Source organism: Notechis scutatus, chromosome 3, assembly GCF_049901735.1.
Source record: "Notechis scutatus isolate UNSWTSFEM ecotype Mainland chromosome 3, rNotScu1.2, whole genome shotgun sequence".
NCBI lineage: Eukaryota > Metazoa > Chordata > Lepidosauria > Squamata > Elapidae > Notechis > Notechis scutatus.
This window is the reverse complement of record NC_142011.1, coordinates 194345158-194368651: the sequence shown is the minus strand read 5'-3', so window position 1 is coordinate 194368651 and position 23494 is coordinate 194345158. Positions and strand designations below refer to the sequence as shown.

At 39.1% G+C, this 23494-nt stretch overlaps 1 protein-coding gene across 1 annotated transcript; it reads left to right on the top strand.

Moving 5' to 3' along the window:
- The first annotated feature begins 15 nt into the window (after window positions 1-15).
- MRPL13 (mitochondrial ribosomal protein L13) lies at window positions 16-22425 on the top strand. The gene is made up of 7 exons (XM_026689437.2): window positions 16-126; window positions 2797-2920; window positions 4770-4863; window positions 5921-5981; window positions 15895-15981; window positions 18113-18234; window positions 22162-22425. The coding sequence occupies exons 1-7, from the start codon at window positions 100-102 to the stop codon at window positions 22184-22186; spliced, it is 540 nt and encodes a 179-aa protein (XP_026545222.1). The 5' UTR covers window positions 16-99; the 3' UTR covers window positions 22187-22425.
- The last annotated feature ends 1069 nt before the right edge of the window (window positions 22426-23494 follow it).

Below are 23494 nucleotides of genomic sequence, written 5' to 3'. Positions count from 1 at the left end.
CGGCTGACCCGCCCCTTCCGCTTCTCAGACAGGTGCTGCTCTGGCTTCTCGTCTCCGTGACCCAGGCGGCCCGCCGCTTCCGCTCGCGCTGTGGAAGCCATGGCGAGCTTCACCAAGTCTGCACAGGTACGGGGGTGACTTTGTGTCCGACCGCCTCGGGATGGAGGGGGGAGCTTTCTCGGGCAGGTCCGGCTCCCGAGGAAGCCGCCTGTGGAAGAAGGAGCCGTAAAAGGATTGGGGGAGGACAGGCCGGCCGGCTTTCAGAGGCTTCCTCCGCGGCATCTCTCCCCTTAAGAATCGTCTTGGAGACTTGGGGTCTAGTCAAGAGTAACGGCTGGATGGATGGTTTCTCGACACGTGAAGAGTCCGGAGGATGTTTCTGGGTGGGCTTAAAGACATGTTTTCTCAGCCTTAGCCGCTTTTAAGAGGAATGAACTGCAACTCCCAGAATTCCCTATATAACATGGCTGGCTAGGGAATTCTGGGAGTTGAAGGCCGCATCTCTTAAAAGCTGCGGTTGAGAAACCCTGGCTTAAAGCAATATGAATCCCCACAGCTGGACTTTGTAACTGGAATACATTGGCTCACGATTCTAGAAGCAACAAATGTAAATAAATAATAATAATGAAGTCCAACCAATGGCTGAGCTTACATATATATATATACTGAATCTAGGAAATGTGAGTAGTGTGAGGGTTTTGTTTGTCCTTTAAGGGTTGCCAGACCATTACTGGGCTTGCTGCAAAGTCCAGAGTCTTTGGGAGACAGACAGCATATAAATTTAATTTTTTTATTATACTTTTATTCATTAAACATGAAACTCAGTCAACTGGACATTTAAAAATGTATCACAAATATCATTGACTGGCACTGGTATTGATATGGGTTGCTGCCATCATCCTAGATATTATTATTATCTCTTATTCATTAAACAAGAAACTCAGTCAACTGAACGTTTAAAAATGTATCACATTGGGAATTATATTATTCAGCAGCTATCTTATTATGGATAAAAGACTGGGTGAACTTACTTAACAAAAGAATTTTAGCATTAGAAGGGCATGACCTCCAGAGAGGGTGGCATGCCTTCTTATGGGAAGTGGGGAAACCCAAGCAGTCTTACTTTCATAGACACCTCATTAGGGACTCATTATTAATTAATTGGAAAAAATATGCAAAAACACTATCTAAAAATTCGATCTGGCTATCAACAATGGAGGCAATGGTACACCCCAATAATTTGGACATAACAAAAATGATTAAATATAAAGATTTATTAGATCCGCAAGGAAAATTAAAAACTCGACAAGAACTACAGGAACAGGGATTTAAAATTGATCAGTGGTTATATATACAAATCCATAGCAGATACAAACAAGATATAAAAGACTTTGGAATTTATAACAAACTGCAGTATTTAGATAAAATTTTACTAGGATCAAACAAAAAGAACATATCCAAATTCTATAAATACTTACTGGAAGTAGAATTAGAACAAGAAATAGTCAAAGGGAACATGATAGCCTGGAGCAGGAATGTCGGAAGAAGTATTACATTATCAGAATGGGAAAAGATTTGGAACAGAAATATTAAGATTACAAAATCGGCAGCATATAAAGAAAATACATACAAAATGTTTTATAGATGGCACTTGCCCCCTTCGAGGTTGGCGAAAATGAACCCAAACACGAGTCCAAAATGCTGGAAATGTAAAAGCATAGAAGGAACCTACTTTCATATGTGGTGGTCTTGCAAAGAAACCCAGAAATATTGGCAAAAAATCAGAAAATGGTTGGAGGAGATAACCAAAGAACAAATCGAATACAAACCAGAGTTCTTCCTACTAGGGATCTCTGATAAACATTTACCCAAAAAGATGAAATATGTAACAATTCATATCCTAACTGCAGCCAGATTAGCGTTTGCCCAGTGTTGGAAATCACCCTATGCACGTACAGAACAAATGGTCATCCAGAAAATATGTGATTGTGCAGAAATGGATAAATTAACTATAGCACTTAAAAACAAAGAGTCTTCAACATTTTACGATAATTGGAACTCTTGGTATAATTGGTTAGTCCAGAGATAAACTGCTTAATGGACAATGGGTAATTTAAGCATAGATATCGATAAGATGTGTGTATTCAAATTAAGGTAGGAGAATTGGATCTTGCAGACTGTCAAAAAGGATATTGTCTGTTTTTAAACGCATCTTTTTTTTTTTTTCTCTTTCTCTTCCTTTGTTTCTTTCTTTCTTTTACATCTCTTCTTCTCTTTTCTTTCCAGTTTGTAAGACCGAGTGTTCTTTTTTTGTTTTTTTCCTTTTGTGTATGTAATGTCGATATGTTTTTAATTGTAAATTTAATAAAATTTATTTATAAAAAAAAAATAAAAAAATAAAAATGTATCACAAATATCATTGACTGGCTCTGATGGTTGATATGGGTTGCTGCCAGCATCCTAGCTATCAACCAAGTATTTTCTTAAGATGTTTCGAGTCACGCAGTCTTTTGTATCTCCCCTGGCGCTACAGCAGGAAGCTGCTTATTATTATTATTATTATTATTATTATTATTATTATTATTATTCCTAAGAGCCACTGATTTCAGGCACACCTATTATTTATTAAGGAAAGATGTAAGATTGATCTTTCACACAGTTAGGTCCATTTGTCTTCCGTTATCCAGGTAGGATTAGCTTTCGATCTGGCATTGGAATGTCAAATATCTTTATTGTTTTTTTCATCCAAGGTTGTATCTTGCCATTTATTTTATACACTCATTATTTTTTTTTAAGCAATGGGCTACATTTGCTCGAACCTGGTACCTTTTAGATGGATGGATGCAACCGCCAGGGAAACTTGCAGCCATTGCAAGTGTCCGACTGGAGGGAAAGCATAAGCCGATATACCATGCAATGAGTAAGTTTTGTTTTGGATTGAAACAAATGCACTACATCAGCAGTGATTTATTTTCCTGTTCTGAATTGGGGAGGGAATGTGGATAAGCAAAGCTGGAACTACATCTACTAAGTATCTTGGAGATTTGCAGTAATTCAACTATAATTCAACTCATTTAAACAAAATGAGTTCTTGCGATATTGTTTTACGCCATGGTTTAACTCTTAACCACAAAATGAATAGGTGATTTGTTGAATATAGGGCTATGATTACAAGTAATGGAATCTAAAAGGATTTTGATGCCAAAATTGTTTCGTGTTTATTTTAAAGTTAATAATTTGAATATTTCAATATTCTTTTGAGATTTCAGCCAGAATCACCCAGAACATCTGGAGTAAAATAATATATGCACAATGCCGCTAAGTAGACTCCAGATTTAATTGGATTTTGGCATCAATGAATGATCTAGTTTTTAATTAAATTTATTTGCTGCATGGTTCAAAGTGACCTTGAGTGGCTTACAAAATGATAAAATATATAAATACAGAAAAAAATTATAAGTATTAAACAAGTTACCTAGTCACTGAAAGTTTTTGAAATGTTCCCGAGAACATCTAGCAAACTTTCTTTAGTAGCATTTCAGTGTTGTCTTGTTTAAGTTTGTATTTGAATGGTTTTAATTCTGTATGGCTTATTTTACTATATTCAAGTTCTGGATTACCTTTAATGAAAATCCTACTAAACATTAGCATACATAAATATTATTTGGGGGAAAACATGATTTGTGGGACAATGGTGTTAGTAAACTGAAACCCTTTTTTAAAATCAGATATTTTTAGATCAAAATTCAACCCTATATACGCGTCTCAAAAATTAAGTAGTTTCTGACAATACATTGCCCATCCCACTATGATGGCTTTATTTGCTAGCCATTTGATTAAATTTCAAATGAATTAATGGACTCTATCAAAAGGAATGTTTTAGTGTTTGGGATTTATATCATTCTGTATTGGAGCCCTTAATATTGTCTTAGAATCTGTAAGAATCCTGTACAAATAGCCAATGTACTGGATCTATCAATATATACTATATCAAAATCAGTATTCAAGTTGGCACAGACCTGAGCAATGTCATCCATAAATTGCCTCAAAAATCTATCACAACCAAGGACTCTTGACATTGGGATTTTTTTTAGAGAGATTACAATAAGACCAGCACTCACAAGAACTCTTATTAAACAGCTCTCTGAGGGTGCAGTATAGTCTGCAAAAATAAGTCTTCAGCACCACACAGCAAGCAAGAATGGAATGGAATGGAATGGAAAATAGAATAGAATGGAATGGAATGGAAAAAGAAGATGGAATAGAATAGAAGAAAGAATAGAATGGAGTGGAATGGAATGGAGTGGCATGGAAAAAGATGGAATAGAATAGAAGAAGGAATAGAATAGAATAGAATAGAATAGAATATGGAATGGAATGGAAAAAGAAGATGGAATAGAATAGAAGATGGAATAGAATAGAATAGAATAGAATAGAATAGAATAGAATAGAATAGAATAGAATAGAATAGAATATGGAATGGAATGGAATGGAAAAAGAAGATGGAATAGAATAGAAGATGGAATGGAATAGAATAGAATAGAATAGAATAGAATAGAATAGAATAGAATAGAATAACAGAATTGGAAGGGACCTTGGAGGTCTTCTAGTCCAACTCCCTGCCTAGACAGGAAACCCTACACCACTTCAGACAAATGGTTATCCAACATCTTTTTTAAAATATCCAGTGTTGTCATTATATATAATCAGATCTTTTGATTGGAGGAAAATCTTATTAACGGAGAAATGGTTTTTTAAAAAAAAAATAGGTGACCTTGGGGATCATGTCGTCATCATTAATACAAGGCATATTGCTTTTTCTGGCAACAAATGGGAGCAGAAAGTATACTCATCACATACTGGGTAAGTTTTCCATAATCCTAAATCTACAAAAATGAATGTTTCCAAAACATAGTATCATTGTAAGTTACCTTACTTTTATGATTCCAAGGACATGAGTTTCTACTTTTAACAACTTCTCATTCAGCGATCATTTGTATTTACGCTGGATAAGTTGTCATTATGACCAGTCCTCATACTTATGTCCACTGCAGAATCCCTGTGGCCCTGTGATTGTGATCTGGGCACCTAGCGCCCAAATTGCAATTACAATATTTGTGGTGTCCCATGGTCATGGGACCACAATTTGCAACCTTTCCCGCTGGCTTCTGAAAGCAAAGTCCGCGGGGAAGCCACTAGCAAGTCACAAGTCAGGGTTATGTGAGGTCCTTGCTTAACAACAGGAACTGGGATGATTGGAACTGCCATAGGTAAGCAGGACATTTACATGCCTTTTTGACTATGTCACCAATGTAGTCAGCATTGTTAAGCAACGAATTCAGTGCTAGTTTGTGAACTTAATAGTTATCAATAAAGGAGGATATTTGTAGCTCAGGGTTGAAAAGAGGGGTCCTTGGTGCTCTCTGAGCTTGCTTGTTTTCTTGCAGACATTACATTATCCAACTAGATAACATCATCAGTGCTAGTAAGGAGTGCTGTTTGCTGTCAGTATTTATATTCTGGTGTCTTGCCTGGCTGTATGGGTGGGGAGAGCCTTAGAGATTGTTTGGTTAGGCTGTTTACTGATGGCTCTTTGGCAGTTTGATTGTTGGTCTGAAGTTAACCTTGGAATTAATCTATGCTGATTACTGGTGGAGAGGTGCTGGAGTCTCTCTTTTTTTGGTCCTCTTTTGGGCTGGTTGTGTAAATCTCAAGGCAGTCTGCCAGCACTAATTAAATACACAAGATAGTAGTACTGGCTAAGGAAGGGGAGTAGACGCAGGAAGAGGCTTAAACCTGGAAGCTCAGGGAAGATAGGCTGAGGGCTTTGTTTTCCAAGTGTTTTTTATTGGCCACTTTCTTATGCACATTCTCTTTGCCTGATCCTCAATGAACTTTGGCTGTCATTTTTGTATTGTAGATACCCTGGTGGCTTCCTGCAACTTACAGCTGCTCAACTACATAAAAAAGATCCAACTGCAGTAAGTGCTAGCCTTTTCTCCATCTGTATTATTACTATTATCTCCTTTTTTTGTCAGATTTGCTGAGCCTTCCTTCATGCCCCCCCAACACAACTCAAGTGAAGACAGAAGTCCCTAACCCAGTCCCAATCTTATTACACTATGTGACCTTGTTGCACAATGCGCCAGCCCCACAAGTCTATCCTACTATGTTGACATGTGTCTTTAAATCATTTGCTGACCTTCTCTGTATAAGTTTCTGTCAGGAAAATGCTCCATGAACAATTCACCTGCCTTCATAGTTCTATTTCTAACCCCATATATTTGTCTTCTGCCTTAAATGACTCTACTTCCTCCTTCCTGTCGTTGATAGTCTTTCAATCTAAACACTAGGCAGTATACCTCTGTTGATGCATAGTACTCCTGCTGAATATTTGAATGGCCATGTTGCTTAAGTTGTTAAAATTACTTTAATTAAATAATAGAGGATTGCAAAAGATAGGTAGCATGATGATAGAATATCTATTCATGGTAATATCTAGAACATAAGTCCCATTTCTCCCTGTTAACTTCGTTCTATAATTTTATTTTCCTTCCCAAAGTCTAGCTATGCATCATGCTTGAGGTTATTTTCATTTGTAACTTTTTTTTTTTGTAGTGGTCGATTGTTTCTTCAGGCAACTTTCTGTCTGTTCTCCCCGCAAGCCCTTCTCACTCTTTGGATTTGTGATCTCTGTGTATTCCTTCATAACAGCAGAATTCATAATAGCATACATTTGCCTGTTGCTCCTCAACAGCCTCCTTCATTGCTACTGAGCTGTTTTCTCTTTTGCCATCCATGATCATCATCTCAACCATCCTGGTTTTGGCCAAAAAGTTTTTCTGATGCTTTCTGGTGTCTGATTTCTACTCTTTGATGATACATATTTGGCTTTGATGCTTGACCGTAGCACTGGTCCCTGTTGTTCAACTTAGTACACTTGGGAAAGAGCAGCAAAATCACCAAAAGAATTGCTTACATATTTGGCATTTATGGCAGGAGCAAAAAAAACAAAACAGGCATAAAATGATGCTATGACTAGCCTATGTGAGATACATTCCCCTAAAGTTTCACTGGCTAATATTTTATAGTTTATTTTATAATATATTGTCACCCAGAGTCGTTGGATACGAGACAGGTGGCAAATAAATTTTCTAAATAAATGAACATTTATTTTGTGGCTTATTTGAAATGACTTAGTTAATGTAGATAATGTGCTTTATTTATCATGTTTGTCTCTTGATTGTACTCCTTTTTTTATCTAATGGGAATTTCATATTGTTTCTTTGACATGAGTTTAGGAATTATTTATTCTACCCTCCAGTATTTGTTAGGACTGAATCTCTCCTGCAGCCCTGATAAGCCACCACTAACCAAGCCTGAACATCCTGAGTTTTAAAGATCACCTAGGTCAATCAGATGCTATCAATTATTAGGACTTGGACCAGATTATATTGATCTAAATAAATTAACTTTAATGCTAGTATTATTATCTAGTTAAGTAGTTGGCTTGTAGAAATAAGTTAAAACTTTACTTTTTTGATTAGTACAGTCCCATAATTAATTTTCAGTTTTACAGGTAGTCTTCTCTTAGAGACCACAATTGGGACTGTCAAATCCTTTGCTAAGTGATATGGTCGCTTAACATTGCATGACCTCAACAGCCGCTAAATGAGTCACTGTGGGTCATTAAACAGGCATCGCATGTCTGCAACTTGCAGTTGTATTGCCAGCTTCTCCATTGATTCTGCTTGTCAGAAGCCAACAATGAAGGGCACAAATCACATGATATATGACCATTGTATATGCCTGCCAGTTGCGAAACACTCAGAACTTGATCATATGACCAGAGGGATGCTTTGATGGGCATAAATGCAAAGTCCAGTCGTAAAGTTATCTTTTCAGCACTGTCGTAGCTTTGAACAGATGCTAAACTGGGCAGTCATTAAGCAAGTTCTATCTGTAATCTCCTGAATATTATGGTGGTTGAACACCAGAGGGCAGCATAAACCAGTAAGACTTTAATTTTGGGGACATTCTCTTAATTGGCAAGCTCCTATAAACCACATTTTATTGTGAACAAAGTAGGACGAGAAACATTATAGGCAGTGAATTCAGAGTCGACACTTCCACATTAATTGAGTAAGATTAAACTATTTTATCTGGAACCTTATGATGATAATGGTAGGAGTATTTTTACTCATTTCAAAGGTACAATTCCTCATACTAGTAACTAAGAGTGTAGTGTTTGCTCTATTTGTAATTTTGTAAAATGGTTCTTCAAACAAGAAAATATTCGTATACTTAGAGTGAGGATTGCCAAACAAATCTTAATATCATGGTGGAAGCGGAAAGCATATAAAGAATCTTCTTGCAAAATATATATATTAGACAAATGTAAACAAAAATGAAAAAAATGTGCAGTAATGTTGACTTTCAAATTTTACTGTTTTATATGCATAAGCATTATTTGCAATCCAAACAGACTTGTTTAGATTTGAAATAGATGTATAACAAAATGAAAGTATTATCCAGCCATTGGCTGCCTTCGGGGGAATGTGTGGGGCAAGGCGTATACATTCTGCTGCCTAATGGAATCCCTTATAGAATTGGTCTTGGAGTTTTATGCACAGGTAGTCCTCGACATACGATTACAACTGACCCCCCCAAATTTATGTTGTTAAGTGGGACAGTTGTGTAAAGGTTGCCCCATTTTATGACCTTTCTTGCCACAGTTGTTAAGTGAATCACTGCAGGTTTAAATTAGTAACATGGTTGTTAAGTGAATCTGGTTTCCCCATTGACTTGGCTTGTCAGAAGGTCGCAAAAGTTGATCACATGACCCCGGGACACTGCAACCGTCATAAATATGTTTAAAGCATCAACAAAATGTGAGAGCTTCCTGATAGTCTTGGCCATGTTTCGTCTACAAAACTTTTAATTAATAGAAGCCAAAGATGTTTCAATGTGGAAAAGGGCCTCAGTCTAAACTAGGCTTCATTTCAATCTGATGCATCAGGTCTCTCTCTTTCTCTCTCTCTCTCTCTCTCTCCCTCCCAGACTGGCTTTGCTCTACTTTCCCGATGTGCCTGCGGGGCTGGCGCTTCGAACATACATGGATGGATGGATGGATGGAGAGAGAGGGGGGGGGAGGTTGGTAGATAGGTAGGTAGGCAGGCAGACCTTTTGGATGAATGTATGGATAGGTAGGTAGGTAGATTGGTAGACAGGTAGGTAGGTAGATCTATATTGGTTGGTAGGTAAGGAGGTAGGTAGACAGAAAGACCTTTTGGATGGATGGATAGATAGATAGACAGGCAGGCAGGCAGGCAGAATGCGACAGCAGCGGCACTTTGGGAAAGTAAAGCAAAGCCAGAGTGGGAATTGAAGTCCACACAAGTTGCCAAGGTTGAGAAACACGGGCTGAATATATCAACCCAGCCATTCTGGTTAGAGTTTAGCATGCTGTTTGATTCCGGCTTAGTCAATAAACCATGGCTAAGATCTTCCTGCTCCTTAATGCAGCTGCCTCTCTGCCCCTTCTCCAGCTCCCTGCCCCAGTTCTTTCTTTGGCATCCAATTTTGCAATGCTTCGCCCGGGAGGAGGAAGGCATGCGGAAGCAGCCCAGACCGGCGGAGGTGGAGGGAACGATCGCTTGGAAAGTAAGCAAGCAAGCAAGTGCAGGGCTCGGTCAGAAGAACCAGGCTGCAGAGGAAGGCTAGGTTCTATGTCCAGGCCAGCCTCGTAGAGCCAAACCGAACCGAGCCACGTGCCTTGGAGAGCCGCAGCTGCACCCACCCGCATCCTGCGCGCAAGCCCGGCTGGCTGGAGACGCGGAGGCCGGGTGGGCACTGCGTGCTCCCTTGTTCTCCTCTGGGGAAGGGGCCCTAATGTCGGACCACCCACCCCTTCCACTGCGCACCTTGGGAGGGTTTTGCTTTCGGGCCTTCTGGCGCGCCTCCGCCACTTCCACCAGAGAGGGCAACCTGCAAGCTAAGGTGACCCCTTTCCACCACCTCCCACCTCTCCCCCCAAGGCTTGGCAAGGCTCACCGCACGCGGGTTCCGCATTCAAGGCGCCGGTTACGGAGCGATGAAACAGTCAATGGGCTGCCTGGCTGGCAGTCAGTGATCCTGCGGGGCCGGCACGTCGAACACCCTTGCCTCTTAACGCCCCCCTGGTGGCCCCCTTGCCTCTTAGCGCCCCCCAAGGCATCCCACCGGCCCCCCCAGAGGGCGATACGGCCCACTTTGGGAACCACTGATCTAGTGAAACCGTAGTACTTTACAGTTGGGATTTGAATTTGAGATTTTCAGATGCTTAGCTACTTTGGCATACTGGCTCTCAGTTGCAAGATTATTTTACCGTTATAGTTTTCATTTTTTTTTTTAAAGTGTTCTCTCAGATCATGATATTCTTGGCAGTGATTCTCGATCTTAAAACCATATATTTATTGAGTGACTATCTGGACCACGGGTGTCAAAACTCACCACGTCATGTTGCCGTCATGTGACGTTTCATGACATTTTTCCTTTTCCAAAGCTGGGGTGGGCGTGGCCTGTGCCTGATGCATCCGGCCCATGGGCCACCAGTTTGACATCTCTGAGTTAAGACGCATTTATGTTTTGAAAGAAGTAGGATTTTCCTTTAATTGGATTTCATTTTTCCATTAATTTTCAACTCCTTATAGTTTAATAATAATGCATCTTTTGATCCATCCAGATTATTGTGCACAATAGGAGAAGTCGGTTCTTCCATGTTCTTGTCATTCTACGATTAGCGTTAACTACGATTAACGTTACATAGATTAGCACTGTAGGACTTGATTTAAATGTAATCAGTGTTCTTCCACTCCTACAGTTCTACAACTTCCTTTTTATCAAGCTTGTCCAAGCTGCATATTTTAATATACTGTACTTTTAGCTGTTCAACGTCTACATTATTTCAAGTTTTCCAAGAGGGCTGGCAGCCCAAGTAGTTCTCAGGCTCTCCAGGGCTTTTGGATCTGACCCCTCCCCTCCCCAGAACAGCCTCTGCTTTCAACGATTTGGAAAGCTTCATCCCCATGATATCCCTCAAATGCAAATCTTATGTACAAGCCAAGATAAAGGCACATTAAAAAAAAGGAAAAATGGAGATTTTCTTTGCAGTAAGAGAAAAGAACCACAGAAGTACTTTTCTGAAAAGTCAGGAATCTCGGTTTTGAGACAGGACTCCTCCGGAGGACTCGTATTGTTGTCAATATGTAGGAGTTGGTAAAATTGAGGCCTAGATCAGGCAACTATCTTAACTGTGCTAATAAAGGAGAATATTTGTAGCTCAGGGTTGACATGAGGGGGTCCTTGGTGCTCTATGAGCTTACTTGTTTTCTTGTAGACGTTTCATTACCCAAACTAGGTAACACCATCAATGCTAGTGATGATGATGTTACCTAGTTTGGGTAATGAAAGATCTGCAAGAAAACAAGCAAGCTCAGAGAAACATATCTTAACTGTGGCATCTGAGTCAGTAAACTATTACTCTCCTTTGTAAAGATTGCGTCTACCATGCTGGTCTTGGGTTTGGGTTTGTTTTTTTCCTGGCTGCAATAAGAGAATATATTTCTTTTGCCAGACTTAATTATGGCTGCGTTTATTTATTTAGAAAACATATATGGCCACCCATCTTATACATGTTAATCGTAGGCAGCTCAAACAACATTCTGTAAAAAGAATGAAAAACTCACAAAACACATCATAATTTCCACACAGTGGGACACTATGCCACCCGCTCTACTTTTGCCAGCTTCTCTTCCATTCTAGAATAAACAGATCTTCCCAGACTTCCTATGGCTAATGGAGAGAAGTTCAAATATAACTGTTGTCCTCATTATTTTTCCTATTTTATGTAGGTTTCCAAATATTGCTCTAAGCAACAAAGTATATGTTTACACAAAGAAAATTGCAAGGTGTTGCTTGCCCTGCCTACTTCAAAGCCATAAAAAGAGGTATTGAAATTTTTAAAAACCCTCATTTTTTTCACTTCTTAACCAGATTAAAAACTATTTCATAAGGTGTTAGGGTTCCAGCAGTTACTCCAATTAAATCATGAGCCTCGAGTCACACTCCCAAAACTAAAGAGGATTTATTTGAAGCTACCATTCTACGCCTGGCACTAACCTGGGCGTAGCCAACTCTGAGATACATAATTCACTGTCACCCTTGATCCTGCTTCCCCCCCCTCACCCCTCTGGGTGTATCATCCAAATGAAAAACGTCCATAGCCAAGAGTCATCAATCATGCTCTCCAATTAGATTTTTTCACGGCAGAAGCTTCAGCCATCTAATCAGTCTTTGAAGAAAATATAAATAGAATGTACTTTCGATTCCACACTGTTGCCTGCTCTTTGAAACTCTTCTTTCTGTTACCAACTATAAAACGTGTATACAAAATATTTTATGAGTTGATATAAAGATCAGTAAAACTTATACCTGAACAGGGACTCTTTATTGTGTATTGAGCAAGTCTTAAACATCTGATGAACCCATATAGAACTTTTAAATAGAATAGAATATCCATAACTAGGGGCTGAACGGTGGAGTCCTTGATGCTGTCTCAGCTTGGTTTTCTTGTAGACATTCCATCACCCAATTAGGTAACATCATCAGTACAGGTAGTCCTCGGCTTACAACAGTTCATTTAGTGACCATTCAAACGGCACTGGAAAAAAAGTGACTTATGGTCCATTTTTCATAGTTACGACCTTGGCAGCATCCCCATAATCATGGGACCAAAATTCACATGCTTAGCAACTGGTTCATACGTGTGACCGTCGCTGTGTCCCAAGGTCATATGATCCCCTTTTGTGACCTTCTGACAAGCAAAGTCAAGGGGGAAACCAGAATTCACTTAACAACAGTGTTACTAACTTAGCAACTGCAGTGATTCACTCAGCAGCTGTGGCAAGAAAATGGGGCAAAACTCACTGAAAGGTCTCACTGAACAACAGCAACTTTGGGCTCTATCGTGGTCGTAAGTCGAGGACCACCCGTAATGAAGCATCCGCAAGCAAACAATCAAGCTCAGACAAGCAGCAAGGTAGCCACAGAACTTTTAAAGCAATTTGGTCAAAGTCTGTCCCATTATAAATACAAGAAAAACTTTTAGAGAGTCTGCTGCTTCTAGAACAGTGGTAGCTAAACTTTTTGGGCTCCCGTGTCGAAAATGGTGCACACGCGTGCACTTACACGCCAGTCCCCAGCCCTCACGCCCCCTGCGCATGCTCGCCAGATACCCGACAATCAGCTGGCGGGTGGGCGGCGCGCATGCACACACAGTGAGGCTTTTCTGGGCGACCTCTTGCGTGCCGGCAGAAGTGGCTCTGCATGCCTCTACCGGCACACATACCATAGGTTCGCCATCACGGTTCTAGAACATTTTACAAATCTTTGTTTGCACAAAGCATCAGTGGTAAAAGCTGGGAAATAATTGAAAATCACTTATTTGGTTTGAAGATCACTGAAAGTCTGTGACGTCCCTTTCTTGCCCGCTTTCACCTCACTGCTTTTTTGCTCATGGCTTTGGTTTGCTCTGATGTGCTTCACGCTGCTTGCTATTTGTATAATTTTTCTGTTAACTTTGTGCTTTGGAGTTGGATTCTAAGGTTTTGTCTGTAGATAATTAGGGAGATGATGACAGGGAGAACAATGATAAAAGCTTTTAATATTAGTACCCTCTTTATCTGGTTTGGTTGTTGACTGCTTAGGCGTTTTTCTACATGAAAAACTCTTCAGACCTTATTCTTAAAACGGGTACACCATAGGGTTGCATGTTGAGTCCCTTACTCTATATTCTTTATGTGCATGACTGCATTCCCACTCATGCTAGTAATACTATTACTAAATTTGCAGATTTAGTTTCCAAATTCTAAATTTCCAACAGTGGTAGAACTCATCTCCGGAGGGGATGAGTCTGCTTATCGAGATAAGGTGGACCGGTTGCTTTCATGGTGTGGAGACAATAACTTGGTCCTCAACACCAATAAGACCAAGGAGCTTACAGTGGACTATAGAAGGAACAGATCAGACATCCAGCCCTTGCTTATCAATGGAGACCGAGCGGAGCAAGTGGCCAGTTTTAAGTTTCTGGGTGTTACCCTAAAAGAGGACCTGACTTGGCTAACAGGATAATAAAAACAAGGACTATTAGGCTGAAAAACAGCTTCTATCCCAGGGCAGTAACTCTATTGAATTCTACTGTATAGTGCAATATTAATGCAATATCACGGGGTTTTCAATTCAATGTGAAGGATGTATATTTGTGTTTATTTTCATAGTCATAATGTACACTGAAGATGGTATTTAATTTTGTTGTACGAGGTGCAGTGACAATAAAGTAAAGTAAATGACATCTTCATCTAGTTATGAAAGGTGAGGCACTGAAGCATTTCCATTCATTCCGTAAGAGTTCCAATGCATTGTTAATAGAATGGTTGAGCTCTTCCCAAGCCAGTGAAACATTGGAAAGGCATTTTTGTAAAGGCGTTTGGGATGCGGTCTATCCATCAGAATATCTCTGTGGGCTGAACAGAACTGGAGTTAACCTTGGTTTAACTAGCGAAATAAAGATCAAGTTGAAAATGAATCTGATCCTGCCAACCCCTACAGTAGGAAAAAGGAATCCCAGATCTCATGGTCAGTGTGCTTTCCCTGGTTTGGATAAATAAATTAGATGTGCCAAGACTTGCTTTTGTAGAAAGTATAAAAATAATAGCGGAATAATATAGGATTTTTTTTGTTTTTACCTTGACAATGTTATGGATATTCTAAGCCTAAGGGGCAGTTCAGAGCACTTTGATGTTTGCAGTTCATTTTAAGCAGCCCTCCTTTGACAAACTGCAATTTTAGAAAGGGTATTCTTCATCTTTTAAAATTACCACATTTAGTTGTATCTCCCTTTTGCCTTTCCCTCAACGTTTAAACCTTTTTCCTTTGACAGTTTTTCATTATTTTAGTTGATGGTGTTCCAGAATGCCGTCCAAAGTTTTTCTGCACAAAGAAAGTTCTTCATATGCTTTCTTATATTTATTATATCAGTTACATGAAATTAACATATTGACATAGGCTTGTGTGGGCTAACAAATCCACAGTGATTTAAAATAATTTCAAATATTTATTGCAGTTTTTCTTCCTTTCAAAAACATCGTACTCTGAAGGAAGATAGCTAAAAACATATTTTGAGCGTATAGAAAGATTCCAATATCCCTTCATATATTTTGGACTGTGGTGAATTTACTTTGAAATGCTAATGATAAACACATACTCTAAAATAATTGATCCATACATTATACAATTCACTTTGCTTCAAATTATTCCCTCCTCCTCCTCCTCCTTCTTCCCCCTTCATGAACTCCTCCTCCCTCTCCTCTACCCTTTTCCTTCTTCCTTCTTCTCTTTTATGTATTCAGTTCCAGTAGAAATATGGTATGTGTCCTATTGAGAACCTGAAGAACTGAATTTTCGGTTACTGTTGCCTGACTGTTCTTATCAGCTCAGGAGTTTCTAGTCTAGTTTTCTCCATCCATAGTCTTCCAGATGTGTGGATTTCAATCCTCTAAATCATTTGCATAAGTCATGATGGCTGGAAAATTCTGGAAGCCGAACTCAGTCCTTCTGAAGTTAACAGTATTGGGGAAAGTTGTTGTATAGACAATACTGAGCTAAAGGCATTCATTAAACTGATTGAGTACAAAGCAACTTTTATGTAAGACAAACTCTTCATGCTGGCACTTGCAAGCAACTTAAGGAGAGCTCTCCTTTTTATTACTCTTGTGTTTATTGCATTTTTTGAAAGTAATTTTCTTATTTGTGTCAAACTGCATTGCATTATACATAAAATCTATACTTATTTTCCAGATTGTAAAACTGGCTATCTATGGAATGCTGCCAAAGAACCTTCACAGAAGAACTATGATGCAAAGGCTACATCTTTTTCCTGATAATGTATGTCAGTTGCTGATATTCTTCTTATGTATGAATAACAGCTTATTGTATCTTGCTTTCTTAGTCTTATAATTGAAAGAAATTAAATTTGAAGGATTCCTATTAGAAAAATATAATTTTGTGCAGAAGCTCATGTTGTAACAATTTTAGAATTACTGTGGTCCTTTTCTTTTGGTCCTGATATAAACTGATATGGATAATCCTGCAGAAGAACTATATACTTTTTTCATCATATTTTTATTTATTTATCAATAGCCAAGCACTCATTTTTTTAATCCACAAAATGTATAAATTAGCTTTTCAATTAAAGTAGGCTTTAAGGTAGTATACATAGAACCTAAAAAACAAAGCTAAGAATGCAAAATTTGTATTGTAATATGAAAACATAGCAACAGCAGCATATAGATCAGTCTTAAAATTAAATGAAAATTTATTTGACAAATTCCTGGTAGAAAATGTAAGTCTTTAAGCTGGCACTGCTGGTCTTTTTTAAAAAAAGGGTCCACACCAATTAATCTTGACTATAAAAATAGCAATAGCACTTAGACTTATATACCGCTTCACAGTGCTTTACAGCCCTCTCTAAGCGGTTTACAGAATCAGCATCTTGCCCCCAACAATCTGGGTCCTCATTTTACCGACCTTGGAAGGATGGAAGGCTGAGTCAACCTTGAGCCGATGAGACTTGAACTGCAGGCAATCAGCAGAAGTAGCCTGCAGTACTGCATTCTAACTATTGCACTACCACAGTTATTAAATTAAATAGATTATAAAAAGATCATTCTGTAATCATCCTGAAAAGAAAAGGCAGTAATTAGCAGAATTCAGCATGTATTTATCAATAGAAAGTCTTTCTAAATCAACTTTTCTCATATTTTCACCTTATGATAGCTTTAATTTAACATATTCAACGTAATACTATCCATCTTCAACCAGTGCAATCTGGCTGCGAAAAGGATACATACATATTTAGACTATATCAAGTAGAAGTATACTGTAATTTCTCTTTATTCTGCATAGACTACACTTTGTCGCCGGGCACTGCAGTTTAAGGAGTCAGAATGAAACAGAATAAGAGGGTCAAGTGAAACAAGAAGGAGCTAGAAACAAAACCTGTGAAGGAAGATTGAAGGAAATGTTTAGGTGTCAGAAGACGATGGATATAATATTTTGACAAGAAATAATTGATTGAAAGTTACAGGAAAATAGGAATTGAATTTTGGGGAAAAACATAATAATGAAAAACAATGAACCAGTTTGACCATGGATCTAATTAACAGTAGGGTAGATCCTAGAGAAGGCTAAGCAGCCATTCGTCTGGAACTCTTTAATTTGGATTGCTGCCCTTAGGAATTTGGACTCAATTGTCCAAGTGGCACCTCCCAACCTCATGATTCTATGAAAAGTATATGTTTGTCTCCTTTGTGGAAATGGTGGTATTTGATCTAAAGCAGGGTTGTCAAACTCAAGGCCCAGGGGGCTGGATTCTTAAGCAGGGTGCTTAAATCTGGCTTGCAGGGCTGCTGTAGAAACAGCAAAGAACTGGCCCATGGTGCCTCTGCCAGTGGTGCCTCTTTCTCTGGCAGAGGGTTGAAGGAGGCTGTTGCAGCCGAAAACGGAGCTCGGGAGGGCTGCATGCAGCTCTCCCAAGCTCCGTATTCACTGGCAGAGGGTATCAGGAGACCTTCGTACCTGAAAACGGAGCTCGGGAACCCGTTTTCTCTGGGCCACCACAGGTGCCCCGACACAAGTGACATCGAGCTGGCCACACTCACCCTGACCCCCCAAAGTCAACCACAACCCTAATGTGGCCCTCAATGAAATCGAGTTTGACACCCCCAATCTAGAGCACGAGTGTCAAACTCAATTGTGTCACGTGACATCATGTGACGTATCGCAACGTTTTTTGCCTTTGCAAAGCCGGGTTGGGCACGGACTGCGCATGATGCATCCTACGCGCAGCCTGTCAGTTTGACACCCCTAATCTCGAGGCACTAAGAGGTACAAAAAGGGAATCTACACTTCTTTTCAGCTATCTCTAAATAGCTGTCATTGAACTGAGCCCTCAAAGGTCCAGCCTTCTGAAAAATTGAATGAAAATTAATGGTTATCGTGTTTCTCCTTTCTTTAGGTTATTCCTGAAGACATTCGTAAGAATTTGGTCGAGGAGCTTCCACAACCCCGCAATGTGCCCAAGAGGCTAAATGAATATACACAAGAGGAAATCGATGCTTTCCCAAGGATCTGGACTCCGTAAGTGTGTCATAAAGGAGTATTTGTGATACTTTCTGCAATGGATCCTCTTCCAACAGATGCATTTACCTCAGTGAATGGTTATAAATTGAGGACTACCTGTATTTATAATCTTACACATACTTACATAACCATATGGCTGCTTTAATTTTTCTCCGGTGTGCCAAAATGAAATGTCTGTCTGCCTCCAACACCAAGAGGCCCAGGATAAGCAGTGGTGATATAAAAGAATAAGGTATTTTTGCAGGTATGTTTCCAGTCCCGCTTCATAAGACGCACAAGCCAGAAAGCAAAATATTTCAAATCGAGGAGCGCAAGGAGATGCCAAGCATGTGGTTTCAATTGATGAAAGAGCACACCTGCAAATGTTATCACTTCACAAATAGCAGGTTTTGGCCAATGAAATATGGTTAGATATATTGGAGAAAACCATATTGGTTTTCAATGGGATCAAATTTTAACCATGAGATAGTTTGCTTAAAGATGAACGAATGTAAGTCTAGCTTAATGCAGAGAATGCCTTGGATGGATGTGGATCTGCTATGGTTTAGCACTTCTTAAGTTCAACAGTCATAAATGTTGCTATAGGATCAGATAAATTTACTAAATTGAGTAAATGTTTCAGAACAATTATAAATCACACAAGACTCAGTTAAGGTAACCTCACAATAAAGTAGAATTAGTTTATTTGGGCGTCCTTTTCTATCTGGACTATCTTGGAAGGCTGATTGGATAACCATTTGTCTGAAATGGTGTAGGGTTTCCTGCCTAAGCAGGGGGTTGGACTGGAAGACCTCCAAGGTCCCTTCTAACTCTCTTATTCTATACTATTCTATTCTATATCACACATGCAAGTCTAACAATACATGCCTCCCGCATTGCCTTTGCAGCCTAAGAAACTAAGGAAAATCCCTTCCGTTTGCCACACCAACATTCCTTCTGCAGGCTAAGCAACCATTCCCACATATCATTACAGTAGGCAACCCATCAATTGTGTTATTTGTTCCTCTCATCTTAAGGCAGAAACCCATAAATGCTAAACTGTAAATCTTTGAAGTAAATTAAACAAACATTTTTTAAAAATTGGCTCAGTATGTAGACCAGGAGTTCCCAAACTTGGCAACTTTAAGACTTGTGGACCAACTCCCCGAATATCTTTGATTTGTCTCTTAGGTAGAAATCCATTTTGATATGAATGGATAAATTGGTTTAGAAATCTTTTTAATCTTTCTGCGATTATTGAAGCAAATATTTTGTAGTCAGTATTCAATAGCATAGAGCAAGGGTCCCCAAATTTGGCAACTTTAAGACTTGTGGACTTCAACTCCCAGAATTTTGGGAGAATTCTGGGTGTTGAAGTCCACAAGTCTTAAAAGTTGCCAAGTTTGGAGACCTCTGATGTAGACCATGGGATGTGTGATTGTCCCACCTACTGCAGCCCAAGGAGATCCCACCACCACCAGAGTCCCTTGCCCATTCTTCATTAGAGTAAATTGGTAGACCATTTTGATGAGCTTAAAATTTCTCTACACATTACTTTAATGAGAATGTTAAGGTTAATATAAGGTATGTTTGCCCTTGTAAAATATTGCCTGTATTTGGTAATTATGATTCATCAGGTGAAACACTACATTCAAGAGTCTATTCAAACAGGTTTTTTTTTTTTTTAATTTAAGGAAGCCTGAAAGATGCAGTGTCATCGCCAAACAGAATATGTGTCATCAGTTAATAATCAACGCATTCCAGTCTGCTTGGCTTTTTCATAGTTGATCTTAATTGCTTGGTGGTAACTAAAATAGTGAATAATTAAAACAATGTCCTTGTTCTCTAGTTTCTGAATGAGGTGTTTTATGATAGTATGAATTGTCAAAAGTTGTGGTGCGGCGGCCTAGAGATGGAGCTCTCGCCTCACAATCAAGGAGGCTGTGAATTTGATCCTTGGTAGAGGCAGATATTTCTCTCTCTGGGCATGAGGAGAATATATCTGCTGAATATAACTCTGCATTGGCAACAGGAAAGGGCATCCGGCCAGTAAACACTCAGCTCCATTCAGTTGCCCAGAGTCCATCCTGCAAGGGATTATAGCAATAGCACTTAGACTTTATAGTGCTTTACAGCCCTCTCTAAGCTGTTTACAGAGTCAGCCTCTTGCCCCCAACAATCTGGGTCCTCATTTTATCCACCTCAGAAGGATGGAAGGCTGAGTCAACCTGGAGCCTGGTGGGATTCGATCTGCCAAATTGCAGTAGGAGTAGCTTGCAGTACTGCACTCTAACCATTGCGCCACTGAGGCTCATTATGGAGTCATTAAGAGAAAAAGATGATGAATTGTCAGAAGTTGGGAGTAGACTTGATGGCATATTATATTCTCTTCTCAGGCTTCTATTGTAATCATAATTAAGGGATACATAGGTGCTAATGAAAGTTGTGTTTCAGGTTAGTCAGGTTACCTTCCACACCAATATTTAAAACTTGCTTGATTCTGGAGGAGCACATAAAGTATTGATTTGCTCTATTTCATTAGATTTTGGTCTGAAAATCTAAATTCCCTATATATCCTTTAGACATCTGTTTAGGATTTTTTTTTCCTTTGCAGATTTAAAAAAAAAAGTGTACTCTCCAGTTTGTTTGATTTATTCTGTCAACATGGGAAATAACCGAAGTATCTCTCATAAAAAAATATGGATCCCATCTTCTGTACTATTCTACTCTATTGTAAAAGCCAAAAAGTAGGAAGTTCATTTTGAACAAAAATGTGTTTCATAGCAACAGCCCATGTCATAAAAACAACATATAGAAAAGAAGTAATTTAGTGGGAAATAGAGGATTACATCAGAAGATTAGAGGAGATTATTGTTTTTATTACTCACCATGTTCTAGGTAGAATCAAATTATTCCTCATATCAATTTTTCATTAATTGCTATTAGGGACTCTATATATTTCTTCTGCTTTGTAGAAAAGAATAGAACTCTTTTAGTACACATCACATATTTTAGGTAGCTGTATTGGAAACAAAGTCTATTTCCAAAAACAGTGCAGGGTATTTGAAACCCAACGTACATTCTCATTGTTCCTTTTCCCATTAATAAAAATGTTATACCCACCATTCAATGCTAATGAATATACTGTCACTGAGATGTTAAGAGCAGCTGGATGGTGACTATGTGAGCTGTGCAGCTTCATAATATCCGTAAATATTCTACAAAATCTTTAAATTCTTTTTCAATGTCCTTTTATGTATTGGGCTGTACACATAGGTTTATTAATGTCCACCTGTATGTATATGGAGAGCCAGTTTGGTGTAGTGGTTAAAGGCACCAGGAGACTGTGAGTTCTAGTTCCACCAGATAGGTGGTGATTTGGGTGAAAGTCACTCTCTTTCTGCTCTAGAAAGGGGACAATGTCAAACCACTTCTGAAAACCTTGCCAAGAAAACTGCAGGCACTAGTCCAGATAGTTCACCAGGAGTCAAACAATGGCCTGCATACACACACACACAAACACACACACACATGTATAATAATATCCACCTCACAATGTTATTTTATGGAAAATTGTATTGAAAAATATAACGCAGTAATAACCAGGTATCTAACAAAATAACAGAGTTGGAAAGGGACCTTAGAGGTCTTCTAGTCCAACCCCCTGCTCAGGCAGGAAACCCTACAATATTTCAGACAAATGGTTGTCCAAACTCTTCTTAAAAACTTCCAGTGTTGGAGCATTCACAACTTCTGGAGGCAAATTGTTCCACTGATTATAATGGTTCTAACTAGTCAGGAAAATTTCTCCTGAGTTGTAGGTTACTTCTCTCCTTGATTAGTTTCCATCCATTGCTTCTTGTTCTGCTTCTTTCCTCAAGATAAATTTCTATTTTACCAGGACAAAAGGTCCCAATTAATGAATTTTCATTCTTTTATTTACAGGCCCGATGACTTTCGACCAACGTAACAGGAAGAATGTAAAAGAAGAGAAGGGAAGCTTTTACTACTCCCAGAATATTACAGTATGGCTGTTTGCAAAAGCATTGGATTATCTACTTTAAATTATTTTTTATGTACAACTGATTTGTAAAAAAAATCTTTAATAAGATGCAAATCTAAGACTGTAGTTGGTACGTTTTTCTTTTTGTTATATCCTCCTTTTTGGTGGGAGAGAGAGAGAGATCAATAAACAGCTGAAATAAATAAGTAATAGTGTTTTCCTGCAAATAATGTGTATATTTTAACTCCATATATCTTTCTGTCCTTTGGTTGAAGTTTTATGTCATGCTTACTTCATTATAACTAAAATATTTGAGCGAGCTGAAGGCTAGACTAACCAGTGAAAGCACACTTAATTTCCCATGTTAGAAGCTCTTCTCTTTCAGAAGACCGAACTGTTGCATTAAGTGCTGTAATAGATAACTACCTCCCTCAATCTCACCACCTTCAGTCATCCATTTTAGACCACAGGGATACAGGCGTAGTGGCTTACTGACCCTGGAGATGGTCTTTGCTCCGGTGGTTTGCATCCTAGCACTGCATGGCAGGGTGAATTCCCATCATTGGCCTCAGCTTCTGCCCACCTAACAGTTCAAAACAACGTTAGAGTAGATAAATAGGTACCACTTCAATGGGGAGACGAGCCGGCGCTTCATATGGACGGTTAGAATCCTGCTCATGCCGGACCTTCCCAGGTGCAACTTCTGTTTGTGAGGCAGCTTTAGTGGAGGGAGAGAGTCCTGGATGCCACTGCAAGAAAACCGCTGACCTTTCTTTCTGGTGCAAAGCTAGCTCCTTGGAAAGCATGCATGAACCAAAGAGGGCTAGCAAACTTAGGCAGCCAAACCGCTACTCTGCATTAGCATTGGCTAATGTAACATCGCTATATGCTGAATAAATATATAGTAGCCACAGGGATGTATTGTACCAACATAAAATAATTCTATGGATAAGTGTTCTGCTGAGTTAGTTTTATGTTAGCAGCACCCAGTCCCCACATGCAATGCAGATGATCCAGTGATAATTTCTGTGTCCCAAACAATTTGTGATTTCTCTTTTCACCTCATCCAAGTTAGTGGTTATCACTACATCTTACAGTAATGCACTTCGTTAATTATGCACAGGCTGACAATGTTTGATTATCTCCTTCTGACAGAAGGAAAACGAGCAGTAGTGAGATTTAGTGTTCCCTTCTGACTATACTTTAGATGTCAGTGCGTAACATTGTTAACGTTAGAAGCAAGTTTATCAACCATGGCCCCCTCTAATGGTATAC

Coding starts and splice junctions, on each gene's coding strand:
- MRPL13 (XM_026689437.2), top strand. CDS start 100: ATGGCGAGCTTCACCAAGTCTGCACAG. Junction 15,982..18,112: donor TACATCTTTTTCCTGATAAT/GTATGTCAGTTG, acceptor TCCTTTCTTTAG/GTTATTCCTGAAGACATTCG. Junction 18,235..22,161: donor TTCCCAAGGATCTGGACTCC/GTAAGTGTGTCA, acceptor TTTTATTTACAG/GCCCGATGACTTTCGACCAA.